The 13,995-nt window shown below is 39.0% G+C and overlaps 1 protein-coding gene across 2 annotated transcripts in view; it reads left to right on the forward strand.

Moving 5' to 3' along the window:
- Window positions 1-13,995, forward strand: part of CAMK4 (calcium/calmodulin dependent protein kinase IV) — a 138,182-nt gene that overhangs the window by 92,209 nt on the left and 31,978 nt on the right. The window contains exon 6 of one of the 2 annotated variants that reach the window (XM_087815488.1): window positions 10,323-10,388. The exons of the other annotated variant lie outside the window; for it this stretch is intronic. Within the exon in view, the coding sequence (XP_087671614.1) occupies window positions 10,323-10,388 (66 nt within the window). The remainder of the gene's footprint in view (window positions 1-10,322; window positions 10,389-13,995) is intronic. 2 annotated transcript variants of the gene reach the window in all.

Below are 13,995 nucleotides of genomic sequence, written 5' to 3' on the forward strand. Positions count from 1 at the left end.
TATGCTTGATAACACTTAGAGATTTAACAAATTTTGTGTATACACACACACACACATACACACACACACATTATTAAACTTCACATTATTTGACACATTTAAGTCGTCTTTCACTTGTCCTCTCATTCCTTATTGGCAGAACCAATCTACCTTTACAAGGAGGGAAAATGCCAGAACTCCTTTTCCTAGCCTCCCTTGCAACTGGGCAAAGGCACGTGGCCTGATCCTCACCGATGAGTTCTAATGGGCAGTCTGCTTGTGAGTTCTGGGAAAAATTTCCTCCCTTAATAAAAGGAAGCACAAGGGAGGAAAGGCCATTTCCCTTTCTCTCCTAGTTATGAAGAGAAACATAACTGTGTTGAAGAAGGCAGAGAAAAATTGATATGATTAGAATTCTCCTCCTGATGTCATAGAAGATATAAATTTCTCAATGTTTCTACCACTTTAAATTGTAAATTCTGTGACTTGAAGCACTAAGATACTGAACTTGCTCCTGAATAAACTTTTGAGTATATGCTAATAATGATTCTGTGGTTCAGAGCAAGTTGTATAATTTCCTATCCACCTAAACATAACATCAAGGTCATACTCCTAGATAAAAAGATTCTGGGACCACAAATTTCTAAAACTGAATTTTACTGACTATCAAAGGCACATGCACACACTGATAAGTGAGGATTAAGTGTGATTTGAAGGCACAATGAGGTTGAAGGTTATTAGCAGTAAGCTTGCTTTTGACACTTGTTCTTTGTTTTTGTGAATATTGTTCCTGCTTGGGTCCACTTGTTGTCAATAACAAGATTCTGAGAGTTCAATTAAGTAATAAGAGGCTAGAACAGAAATTAGGGATTTTTGTTTTTGTTTTAAGTTTGTCAATTACTATGGTATTTGCATTTCTTTCTGGGAGAACTCTGTCTCTTGTTACTCACATGAACACGGATTTCTGGAGGATGGATATTAATGCAAGGCCCAGAGCATTGAAACACTACAAGGACAATTTTACCAATAAAAAGTAAAAGTGGTTATGTATTTTTATTGAGAATTGAGAGATCACAGTTATCAAAGAAGAAATAACAAACCGTTCTGTTAATGTTATAATATTTTAATTTTCAAACAGAATAAAGTAGACTAGTGGCTCAGTCAAAACAGATATTTTATCAGAAAGAAGTTTGGAACAAAGAAAATCTACATTCTGAAAATTATAACTTAACCGTACAAAACTGGAGATCTAAAAATAATTCTTGAGAAGGGGATATCTTTCTCATTAAGTGTTTCTGTACATCATTATTTTCAATAATGATGATATCAAAAGTTTATCAAATTCTACCACTTCTCAGCGTTTTGGCTATGATCAAATGAAATTTTGTCTAAGTGGCATTCTCTCTTTTGATTCCCAATAGAAGCACAATAAATTCTTGAGCCTAGGTCTAGGAATTTTCCAATTACTATACAAAAAATATCATGTCAGTTATTACATTCCAAATGATTTCTGTTGCTTTAGGGTTCTGTAACCCTTCAGTTCAACCATTAACTGATTCTCTGGTATGTGCCAGAATCTTGGATACAGAAATCAAGAAGCTCACCAAAGTTTAGGGCAGAGAAACACATATAAGCCCATGGCTATAAGATCACGTATGTGAACCAGTTGATACATTTTGCAGATTCAAAGGCATTAGAGAGGGTGAAAAATATTCAGTATGTCAGAAAAATCTGAGGATGTTATATCTGAGTAGGGTTTAAAAATAAAAATTATTTAATAGGCAGTCAATATGAAAGAACAGGAATCCCCAGGAAATACTTAATTTCTCCCACAAATTTTTAGGGAACATAATAGCATAAAGGTACAAAGGCATTGATATTGATAGAAAGTGAAGTACACATGGTGAGAACTGAGGCTTGAGAGAGGCAGGGACCTGTTCTGAGGGGCTTACATGACTGGTGAAAGAGACTCATGAGATTCTGAAGATGAGGAGACCCTGAGCGACTTCTGCTGCAGGACCGTTGTCCTGATGGCAGCATGAAGTCCAAAAGCAGTGAAGCCAGTGAGGAGGCCCGCAGGACTGACAGACACTCAGCATCCTTTACAATCAGCCTCATTCGGGCACCACTCACACCCACCAGGCTCGTGAATTCAATACGTCTGACACCGTCATGTGTTGGGGGAGTGTGGAGCAATGGGAACTCTGAACAGCCACTTGAACAACACCCTAGTGTTATCCTGGAAGATGAGGATGGGCATACTTGTTAATAAAGAAAATTTGTCAGGAGTCCAGAGAGCAGAGGCTGCCATGGCTGTGTCCTGGAGATGACCCCAAGGCCAGACTGCGGCAGAGGGTCCAGGAAAAAAGTGAAGGACCTGGGGACCATCATTCCCCATTCACTTCCCAGGCAACCCACACTGGCCCCAGGTCTCCCCTGTTGACCCTGACCTTGGGAACTGCTACCCATCTGGGTGGCAGGTGGTCACCCTGAGGCCAGCACCCTAGACTGGACCCCCGGCCACCCCTGTCCTGAATAGGAGCTTATAAGCTGGGAAGTAGAGCAGACACCAAGACCTCATTCAAAGTGAGTAGACTATTCTAAAGGTGAAGTCTGTGGAGCAACAGGGTCCTATATTCAGGGAGCCCCATTTGGAGAGGTAAGGGATAAGGCAGAGTCTTGTGCTGAGACTAAGAACCGGCAACCTCTACCCAAGCCTGCCTTTTCAGACAGGCCAGTGAGTTCTCTAGTATAGAGGTCCTAGCTGCCTCCATTTCCCAGCCTCCCTTGCAGCTAGAGGCAGTCATGTGACTAAGTTCTAGATCATGAAACATAAGTGGAAGTGCCCTGTGGGACTTTCAGGAAGTCTCTGGGACATTCTTTATGCTTGACTAGGAACATGGGAGTGATGGTTGAGCTCAAGTAGGCCATTGTGGGGCCATGAGGCTACTGATCAACTCTAAGCACCAACTGAGAACTGGAGGGACCTAGGCTCCCACAGCTATGGAGCCAAAACTATCTGTAGACCACCAGCTCCAGAACCTGGTTAGAATGAGACATAAGCAATCTTACTTGGAAGAAAAAAAAGGATATGAAAATGTCCAGTCAAAAAATCAAAAGCATCTGAAAGGACATGGTTTGTGATTCTGTGAGTGAAAAACTCTAACCAACTAAGCGCAGACTTCCCCTTGGATCTTCACTGTCAGTATTTATGAACGTTACATGTGCAGAGACTTAGAGATTATGAAAAATAATTAGAGCAGGGAACATGCAGACAGGGGATTTAGAGGATTGCTAAGAACTCATCCAACTGTCTCACCTTTAACACATAGCAAGACATTCTCTGCTCCGCACCTCTCTGTCCACTTGCTCTCTGAGGTTTTATTCCATTCTCTTCCCCCCAGAGTCACAGTTCCTCTAGTTTCCACTTTCTCTTCATGTCCTGTTTCCTTCACCTACATCTTTTCTTTCTATGATCTCGTTTTCTCTCTGCTCTACTTGAGACTTAATGATGAATAAAACAACAACAACAAAAATGGCAAACATTTTAAGAGACCAACCAAAGCCTCCAGTCCAAGATGACTGTGCACAGCACACACTGTAGGACCCTAGGGAGAGCCATAGAAAAAAACCACGGGACACAATCCAAATGAGCAAGAATTTAACAAGAAAAAACAGGCTATAAAACTAACGTCTGAGTTATCTTTCTGAAAAGGAAATGCCTTGAGGTTGTCTTTGTTTTAGCAACAACCCATTGAAGTGCCTTAGATATGAGGTTACTGATTCTTATCTGATGTCCTTGGATTATGGTCTTTAAAAGTTCATTCACAGCCGTTCTTTCAGGTTTCAGTTGATTAAGGTATGGGATTCACAGCCACTGACTTGGAGCAGGAGAACTGGAAATACTTAAGTAAGGGTAAGAAATATTGTCTAGTTAATGGTAACAACATGAAGGAAAAGCACAAAAAAGGGAACAAAATGTAATAATATAGAAATGCTCACAGTGTCCTTATGAGGTCAGGGAAGGCATGCCTTGTTTCTGTTGCTGTAGATGACCTGCAGAGATTAATGTGAATAAAGAAAAAGAAAAAAGATGAGGGTTTAAGCTATAAGGGAATAGAGTTTTAAGTAATGTAGCAAGTCTTAATTATGTTTAAAAAATGTTTATTCCAAGCAGGTGTTTTAGACGATGAAGGGAAGGATATTACCATTTTATCGCAATACCTTTTTAAATTTTAAGTGAATCTTATTCTAATTGGTAATTTGACCTATTTCCCATTCCTCTGACACAGTGTTGCACACACATATATATTCTGTTCCTCTGACATCGAATGCTCTGAAAAGCTAAAATTCAGAAAAAGCCGAGCAAAGAATTTTACCTCCCACAATGGGCTCCCTAGTTTCATATTGATATGGTTTTTGTGCCACAGCCTCTACCTATTTGGCACAAGGGAAGAGCTCTCAGCTGGAAGGATTCCTTTGATGATGATCCCCTTTTAAGAAAGCTTTGTGGGAATTATGAAAATATTGTGGTTAGGAGATGAACAGTGATCCTTCCTTTGTATGTGTGCTTCTCTCCAAAGATGGCAGAGTGACTAAGGTTAGACTCCAGTTAACAATTTCCATGTTGTTCTTTCATTGATTATTTATTGGAGGATGGGGGTGGGACCATGAAATTATTTCCTTGCTCTTTGATAGTAGTTGTCTGCCCAAAAGCTGATGTATTTCTTGTCTTGAGGGAATGAAATCCTATTTTGTATTATTTGGAGCAACATGAACCTACTACTTATGATGTCTGTGACCCATTAAGAAAAGGACTTTTATTTGGGGAATGGCTAATTCAGAAATAGTGCTGAAAAATGACCATTTTTCTCAATAGTCAGGTAGAATATTTTTTTAAATTTTATTTCTGGGTCAGAAGAAGAGCATTCAGACAATGTTCTAATAATATTCTGTTAACTTCACTCCTCAAACATGGAATTTAGAGTTTATTATTATTAAATAATTCAGGACCAAAAAGTTTTACAAAATATTTTGCCTGCCTCATAAATGAGAAATATATATCTTAATGAAGGTGTCAAATTAATAAATAGACATAGGCTTCGGTCATAGCCTATGTGCTTTGCACCAGTCATGAAAACAGAAGGTTAGCTCTTTTTTCTTGTTCTAGTCACTGTTTTCAGTCCCACCTCAAGTGAGCTCCTAAATAAAGAATGCTCACAAAATCCAGTGTACTCATTTTTACTAAGACAAAGAGTTTCTCAATGGGGACAATGAGAATGCTAGTTTCACTTGGGCAGGGCAGTTCTTTGTAGCTGCATAGCATCCCTGACTGTCTTAACCTATTTAGGCTGCTATAACAGAATACCATAGACTGGGTGGCTTAAACAAGAAACACATATTTATCACAATTCTAGCAGCTGGAAGTCCCAGATCAGGATGCCAGCATGGTCAGATTCTTGGTGAGGGCTCTATTCCTGGTTTACTGACTACTGCCTTCTTGCTGTGTTCTCACATGGGGGACACAGTCACCTCTGATCTCTTCCTCTTCTTATAAGGGCACCAATCCCATCATGAGGGTGTCACCATCATGACCTCATCTAAATCTAATTACCTCCAAAGACTTCCCCTCCACATAAATCACATTGGGGATTAGGGCTTCAGTATATTAATTCTGGAGGAACAAAAACATTCAGTCCATAACTCTAACCCCAATATACTAGATGCCAGTAGGAGGCCCAGATATTGTGACTACAAAAACAAAAACAAAAACAAATAAAAAGAACACTTTCACAAAATTTCCAATGCATCTAAGTGGAACCTTTTCCTTAATCGGTTTGTCAGTTGTCTCTCTCACTCCCAAACTCTCTTCCTTATCTTATCTCTGTCCCCACCAATCTTTACTTTGTAAACTCCGGAGAATGATCACTATCCAAGGATCCAAAGTAATGTAAACACCATTACAATGTATGCAGTGCTAGACAGCCTAACAATTCTTGTTAACTTTTTTGCCTACTTTAAAGAAAGATGTCAGTAACCACTAGAGGTTTCAAAATTTTTCTTGACCTAAGTAAGACAAGACTACCCTTCCTCATCCCAGTGTCCTAGTGTCTACTTTGTAATTCTGCCTGTTGTAACTTAAGTCTCCTCTGTGCACTATCTTCTTTATTTTTAGCCCATAAAAGAAGTATGACATACTTCTAATGCATTTTACATGTCGTATTATATGTCATATATTTAATATCAACCTTTTATGATTCCTGACCTCAGTATTTTCTCCATATTAATTTTGCTTAAAGTTTACAGAGTCTGCTCTGATCATTTTCATTAAGGAAATACTTTTCTAAATATCATAAATCCATAACATTTTGCTGGAATATCAGGTCTCTCCCTACTAAGTTATAAGCAATTGGTGGATTAAATTAAGAGCAACTTATCTATGCTCTGGACACTTAAAAATAATCAAAACTCAGATTTCATTAATAAAACATTCCAATTGTTTTAAAAGTTATATATAAGTTGTCTGGTTATATTGGCAAATATAAGAAAATGAGTAGTTTACATACAAAGCTTGGAAGGTGGACAAAGGTGAGTCACATTTAACTATCCTTTGTTTTCTTTCTTTCTTTTTTTAATATATCTTTATTGATTTCAGAGAGAGGAAAGGAAAGGGAAAGAGAGAGAGATGGAAACATCAATGATTCGAGAGTCATTGATCGGCTGCCTCCTGCACGCCCCCGACTGGGGATCGAGCCCACAACCCGGGCATGTGCCCTGACCGGGAATCGAACTGCAGTTGCCTGGATCCTAGGTCGATGCTCAACCGCTGAGCCACGCCCGGATAGGCTGTCCTTTGTTTTCTTGATGTGGCAGCAAAAGTATAACTCTTACCTGGAAATTTGGCACAGCACACCTGCAAGTTGGAGGTTATTACATTGGCATCTCTGTAGTTATCAGTTTGCCCCACGTTTATTTTGTGATATTTAAAAGACTTTGTTTGGACATTTGGGATCCTTCTTGCTTTGTAAGATAAAAGGATGTATCATATCACAGCATTTCCCCACTTAACCCTCCAGTGTCTGCAATCACATTTACCCTCTTTGTGTGGCTTCAAGGTCCTTCTTGAAAACCTCCCTTGCTGACCTTGTGATTCTCTTTGTCCACGGGCCTTTATTAATAGCACTCCACTTCATCCATGGCGCTCCAATGGCTCTCCAACATGAGAAACTCTAGTCTCTGGAATTGAACTCTTGTTTGAAACTAAAATATAAATTTCCTGAGGTCATGGACCTCAGTGTACTATGTCCAATATCCAGAATGTTCCTGATACATATTGGGCATTTCAGAAATATTTGTTGGGTAACTTGACTAACCAAAGGTGGTTCATTGCTTAAATCATCTATTCATTCATGCACTCATTCACCAAACAAATGGCAAATATTTGTTGAGCACATCTTTAGTCCCTACTACCTGGAGTCACTAAAAGATATATGGCACTTGTATATTAAGTTTTTATGTTCTTTAGTACACCATTTGCTAACTGCAAAATACCCTGTATACTAGTTTTCTATTTCTGAATAACAAATTACCACAAATTTATCAACTTCAAAGGACTCATCATCTCACAGGTCTGTGGGTCTGAAGTTCAGAGAGCTCTATGGGGTTCTCTGCTTAGAGGCCCGCAAGGTAGAAACCAAGGTGTTGGTCAGCCGGGCTCCTAACTGGCGGCTCTGGTGAAGAATCCACTTCATAGCACATGCAGGTTGTTGGGCAGATTCATTCCCATGAGACTGTATGACCAAGGCCCCTGCTTCCTCACTGCCTGTCGGCGAGGGGCTCCTCCGCTCCTGAAGGCTGTCTGCGTGCCTTGGCACATGCCTCCCTCCACGTCAAAGGCAGCTAAAGTGCTTTCAGTTCCCGACTTGTTTTTCTGCTGCCAGCCAAAGAAAACTCTCTGCTTTTCAAGGGCACATGTTATTTGATTAGGCCTACCTGAATAATCTCTTCTTCGTCATTTAAGTTAATATAGTCGTAGGAATGTTACCTCATCATATTTATAGATACCATCCACACTCAAAGGTGTTAAATATGAGGGCAAATTCCACAGAGGGGTCATTCTTAAAGCTCTACCTATTACATGCAGACCAACCTACTCTCTATAATAAGGGCGTGGTGCATTCGTTACCTAACATAATGTATTTAATCTAATCAAGCCCAAACACCCAGACACCGGATAAACTTGAATGTCATTTGTTTTCAGGCCTTTCAGAGGTTCATTCACTCATAAGTGTTTTGGTTTGTTTGCTTGTTTCTCAATATGTAGAAGATACTCTGTGTTCTCATGCTCTTTTTCCTATTCTTTTCTCTTGTTTTTTCTCCTTTTTTGCATGTTAGGAATCAATTCTGGTACTTTAGAGTATTAACCACAGTATTTTCAAACATTTTCAAAGTTATTTGCCATATGTTATGTATGAAGCTCAAACACAGGTCCGTGATCAAAAAGAAGGAATGATGGTTGTGGCTGAGGCTGTGTGTGGCCTCTTGGCACATAAAAATATAAGTATGCAATATACTTATATACATTTGTTTTTTCATGTTCCTGTCTGACTTATATATATTCCTTGGTAATCTTTCCATTTATGTATTTCCCCTTACAATATGCCTTGGTAATCTTTCCATTTATGTATTTAGTTTTTATTGCTGCATAACCAATTACCACAAGCTTAAAAGCTTAAAAAAAACCCCACCCATTTATTATCTTACAGTTCTGTAGGTCAGAAGTGAGGCATGACATAAATGACTGGAGTCTCAAAACTTCAAAATCGAGGTGTCAGCAGGGCTGCTTTTTTCTCTGGAGGCTTTGAGAAGGAAATGCTTTCAAGCTCATGCCATTTGTTGGCAGAATTCAGTTTCTTTTTATTGCCTTGACACTTGACGCCCTCCACCTCCAAACCTACAACGGCTCCTCCAGTCCTTTTCATGCTTTGAATCTGTTTGACTGACTCTTCTGCCTTCCTCTTCTGCTTTGAAAGGCTCACATATTTATTTACATTGGGCCCATGTGGATAATCCAGCATAATCTCTGTATTTTAAGGCCGAAGTGATTAGTAACCCTGACTACATCCCCAAAGTCTATAGCATGTTCACAGTCTCAGGGATTGCACAAACGGGAACCAAAGCTGTTAAAGCTCCTAATCTAGGCCTCACGACTTTGCCAGGTAGTTTACAAGTCTTCCTCGTTGGCCTTTGGGATTCTGGGTATTTTCAGTTTCAGTCTGTTCAAAAGTTCATTCATTTAAGCAGTCTTGTAGGATTTTGATAATTTTCTTCACTATCTCTTTAACTCAAAGCAGATGAAACATTTCGTCTATTTTGGTTTTGCTGACTTTCTGGCCCGTTTCTTAGAGAACTTCTGAGCCCTAATCTAAGGTTCTACCCACTCCTTCATTCACCTCTAATACATTCTGAAGCTATCTACATACATTTGTTTTCATTTTTACTTTTACTATTCCTGAGAGATGTAAGTTCAGAATTTCAACAAATGTACTTTCTTCTCTTTACTCCCATGGCGTTTTCTACCACTGCTGTGTTATGGTTAGTTGTACAGGGGCCTGTCTTCTAAAGTAGGCAGGTATCTCTAGACTAGAAAAAGTGACTTATTCATCTATGTCTGTCATTCTTCTCATCTGCCCTCTTCCCCCCTCACACACACACACTCCATATACTTTTCTGTATTCATAGCACATAACAGATACAAATATACTCATTGAGTTGAATCCAATTATTTGCACGTTTTGTTTAGTATCTCAGCATTTTAAATGCTAGGAATATTTTGGAACTGGCTTTATGTTCATGGTGTCTACAATACAACAGGACTTCAAATACATTTAATAATTCAAGAAACTGTTACATCACATTACTTTACAAAATCGCATTACTTTAAAAAATGATAATGCTAATCCAACTCTGCACGAGAGCACTTTTCAGGGAACATATGGTTGTAATATCTAAATAAATATACAGGACATATTTCTCTGTGTTTTGGAAAAGATATGCAATTTCATAGACCTTCACATGATGATAGATGCTGGGGGAAATCCACGTTGAGAAATGTAATTTGTCATATGTATATTTTGCATTCCATTCTTGGTTTCTACTTCTCAAGATCTAACCTTGAATGACTTGCACTTCTATGAATAATATGTAGAACGTGCCGTAGGTTCTGACCATCTGTGTGATTTATCCTTTAAAATGTTCCTTTGAATGTTGCAGCTGATCCAAAACCACAGTATCTAACTTTTAAATTATTTTCTTGACTTTTGCCTGTGAAATTGCTGTTACAGAAACTTAGCCACACTGAAGGCTTATTGGCTCTGAATCCTGCAGAATTCTGGAAATGCCATCTTATTGTAAGTTCGTATCACTGGGAGCCTTGTTACACACTGATTCGCAATGGTCATACCTTCGGTTTATCCGTGTAATGAGCCATTTAGTAAAGGAGCTAAATGCTTATGCTGTATTTTACCAGAAAACCGAAAGAAGATACAGTCTTAAAAGGAATATGTAATTGGACTAAATGTGACTAAAACCTAATAATAACTATCTCAATAATACCAGCCATCACTACTGTGTGTTATTAAGCATTGACTGTGGACCAGCTTTAGCTAAAAGCTTTATGTACATTATTTCACTTAATCTTCACACCTATCAGGCTATGTGTCTCATTATATTCATTTCACAAATGAGGAAACTGAGACTCAGAAAGGTGAGGTAACTTTTTCAAGGTCACACAGCTGCCGTGGCAGAATCAGGATTAGAATGCAAGTAAAAGATGACTGCAGAGTTCATGGTACTAATCCCTCAGCTGCCTGCCTCCCTGTCCTGTACCCCGCTATAGACTAGGTGGGGCCGAGGCCAGAGGCCCAGACGAGCAGACCTAAGCGCCAAGTGCCGGAATTCAAGGGCCAACACTGAAACAGGACCAGTGAGATACATCCATTTTAAAGGAAAAAAAAAGCCACACATCTTTTTTAAAACACAGGTGCATTGGAGCAGGTGTGCCTGTTTATGTTTCCCTCTGCTTTTTTACTCTTGGATTTAATTCTTGAAAACTACTTACTTGACGTAACGAAAGAGAAACACTGTATATGTTAGATTTAAAAATCTGTCTCAGATAAGTTAAAGATGTGTGCAAGTACATATTCAATCCTTTTTAGGACAAGAGTGGGTGGGAATAATAATAGCTCCACAGATGCGACTCCCTCAGGTGCAATCAGCTCTGTAACTTTGTCAATATCCAGAGTGACGGTAGCATCAAAAGTTGACGTGCCCAATATGGTACAGCAGCAACAAATTGGGTAGAAGACTTACTCAATTCTGTGCAGTCAAATTCAACTTCCATTCAATTATTGTATTTCTTCACAAGCAGTTGCCCTTTTATGGCAGTTTTGTGGGCACTAAAATATAGTGCAGCTCTCAGGGGCTGATTATCCAGATGTATCATACCCGGCGTGCTTGGCTGCAGAGTCTGCTGATGGCCAGGGTAACTCTCAAGCAGCAGCCCCCTGTGCTTCACAGTGCAAGCCCCTGCCAGCTCCTCCTTCAGCATCTTGTGGAACGGATCTTTTTTGTTCCTCAGTGTTAAGTCCAGCAACATAGAGAGAGACTTAGAGAACTCAGCTTGTAAGAGTTCAGGACTTCATGTATTCATCTGACTTTCTTTTAAGTATCAGAAATGATGATAAATACAGGCTAAAGGGAATTAGCATGATTTGTTATGACAGTATAACCATGAAAGGAATAGTTGATAAACTGGACTTCATTAAAGTTTAAAACTTCTCCGTGAAAGACAATGTCAAGAGAATTTGAATACAAGCCACAGACTGGGAAAAGTATTTATAAAAGGCACATCTGATAAAGGACTGTTACCCAAAATATAAAAGACTCCTAAAATTCGGCAATAAGAAACATACAACCCGAGTTAAAAATGGGCCAAAGACCTTAATAGATATCTCTCCAGAGAAAATGTACACATGGTGAATAAGCATATGAAAAGATGCTCCACATCATGTGTCATCAGGGACATGCAAATTAAAACAACAATGAGATACCACTACACAACTATTGGAAAGACCAAAATCCAGAGCACTGCTGGTTACGATGTAAAGCAGCAAGAACTCCCATGTAATGCAAAATGGGATAGCCACTTTGGAAGACAGTTTCTTACAAAACTAAATATACTCTTAACCATAAGACCCAGCAGGGGTTGAAAACTTATGTCCACACACAACCCTGCATATGAATGTTTACAGCAGCTTCATGTATAATTGTCAAAACTTGGAAGTGATCAAGATGTCCTTCAGTAGGTGAATGGATAAACTGTGGTACATAAAGACAATGGAATATTATTAACCACTGAAAAGAAATGAGCCATCAAGCCATGAAAAGACTTGGAAGAACCTTAAGTACATATTACTAAGTGGAAGAATCCAATCTGAAAAGGTTACATACTGTATCATTCCAATTATATGACATTGTGGAAAAGGCAAAAGCATGGAGACAATAAGAAGATCAGTGGTTGCCAGAGGTTGGGGTGGGCAGGAGAGAGGGATAAGTGGAACACAGTAGATTTTTAGGGCCGTGAAAATACTCTGTATGATACCATATGATGGATACATGTCATTGTACATTTTTCCAAACCCATAGAACGTAAAACACTAAGAGAGAACTGTAATGTAAACTACAGATTTTGGGTGATGATGATGTGTCAGTGTAGGTGCATCAATTGTAACAAATGTGTTTTAGAAAGAGGACTTAGGTGTAGGGATGTATGGGGATGGCTAGGAGACAAATGGTAATAGTACCTGCATAGGATATGAAGGACTGTATTGAGCAGCGACCATGGAAATGAAAAGAGTAAATGTGAGATGTATTTTGGAGTTGGAATTATGACTGGCCAAAACTAGTGAGAGGAAAGGAGGCATCAAAAACGACTGAAATAATGAGAATGCCTAAGGGACCCCAGAACTGTCTGCTTTGCCTACTGTGGATTTCTCCAGTCGTATGATTCTCTACAGATCAAGGCCTAGCACAGATCTCACAGCCAGTCAGACCTAACCTTGCCCGTTGATCAGGTCATAGGAGATAATCACCTACTACTATTCTCATATATTCTGTTGACAATGCTAAAGGCATCATAGAGTTCTAGAGTAAAGACAAAGGTAATGGCAGCTCTCCAAAGAAGATACAACCCAAAAGTAGAATGTTCACTATGAAGTTCTTACTTAAACTGATGTATCTTGGTTCTAAATTTTCTGAGGAGTAGAGAAGAGCTCATTCATGCAGTTTAATTTTTCTTCCCAATAGAAGAAGTATAGTCAGAACATTGTTTCCCTTTTTTTAAATAACTGATTCTTTGTCCTGTTAGATTCTTAAAGAGATTCAAACTTCCCCCTACTAACTCTTGAGACATTATGAATTAGCCTCACACAGCCCATCAAACATAGCATAGCTGTAATTAAACTAAATTACTATGCACTGGCTTTCACTACACAATAACACAGTTTTTGTTAAGACCATAGAGAGAGTTTAATTACATGTCTAGACACCCCTGAATTCAGAGCATCGGTATTATCTTTGTCTGCTTAAATGAGAGTTTGGGCTTTGGGTGATTGCATACTTTCGAAAGACCAAATGGTAAAGTATGTTTGGGTCATTTTTTTAAATCCCACTTTCTATTTTGATACATATTTGATTTAAGAACCATTTCTACATCTGTGGATATAAATGTTTTCCAAGAAAAATGCACTGATTTTCACTCTGTCATAGTTGATAAAATTTTCACTCGTATCTAGGAACTTTCTCTAATGCATCCCAAATATGCACTCTTAACTTATTAATGGTGTGAAGCATGGACTGTAGTCCGAATCGCAGTCATCTCTCATAATGTTTCTTCCAGCTTCTTCTTCCTCGTGAAGAAACTCACCTCTTTGCCTGAGGATAGAGTGCTTTCTACAT

The sequence above is a fragment of the Miniopterus natalensis genome, chromosome 3 (genome assembly GCF_054644295.1).
Source record: "Miniopterus natalensis isolate mMinNat1 chromosome 3, mMinNat1.hap1, whole genome shotgun sequence".
Taxonomy (NCBI): Eukaryota; Metazoa; Chordata; class Mammalia; order Chiroptera; family Miniopteridae; genus Miniopterus; species Miniopterus natalensis.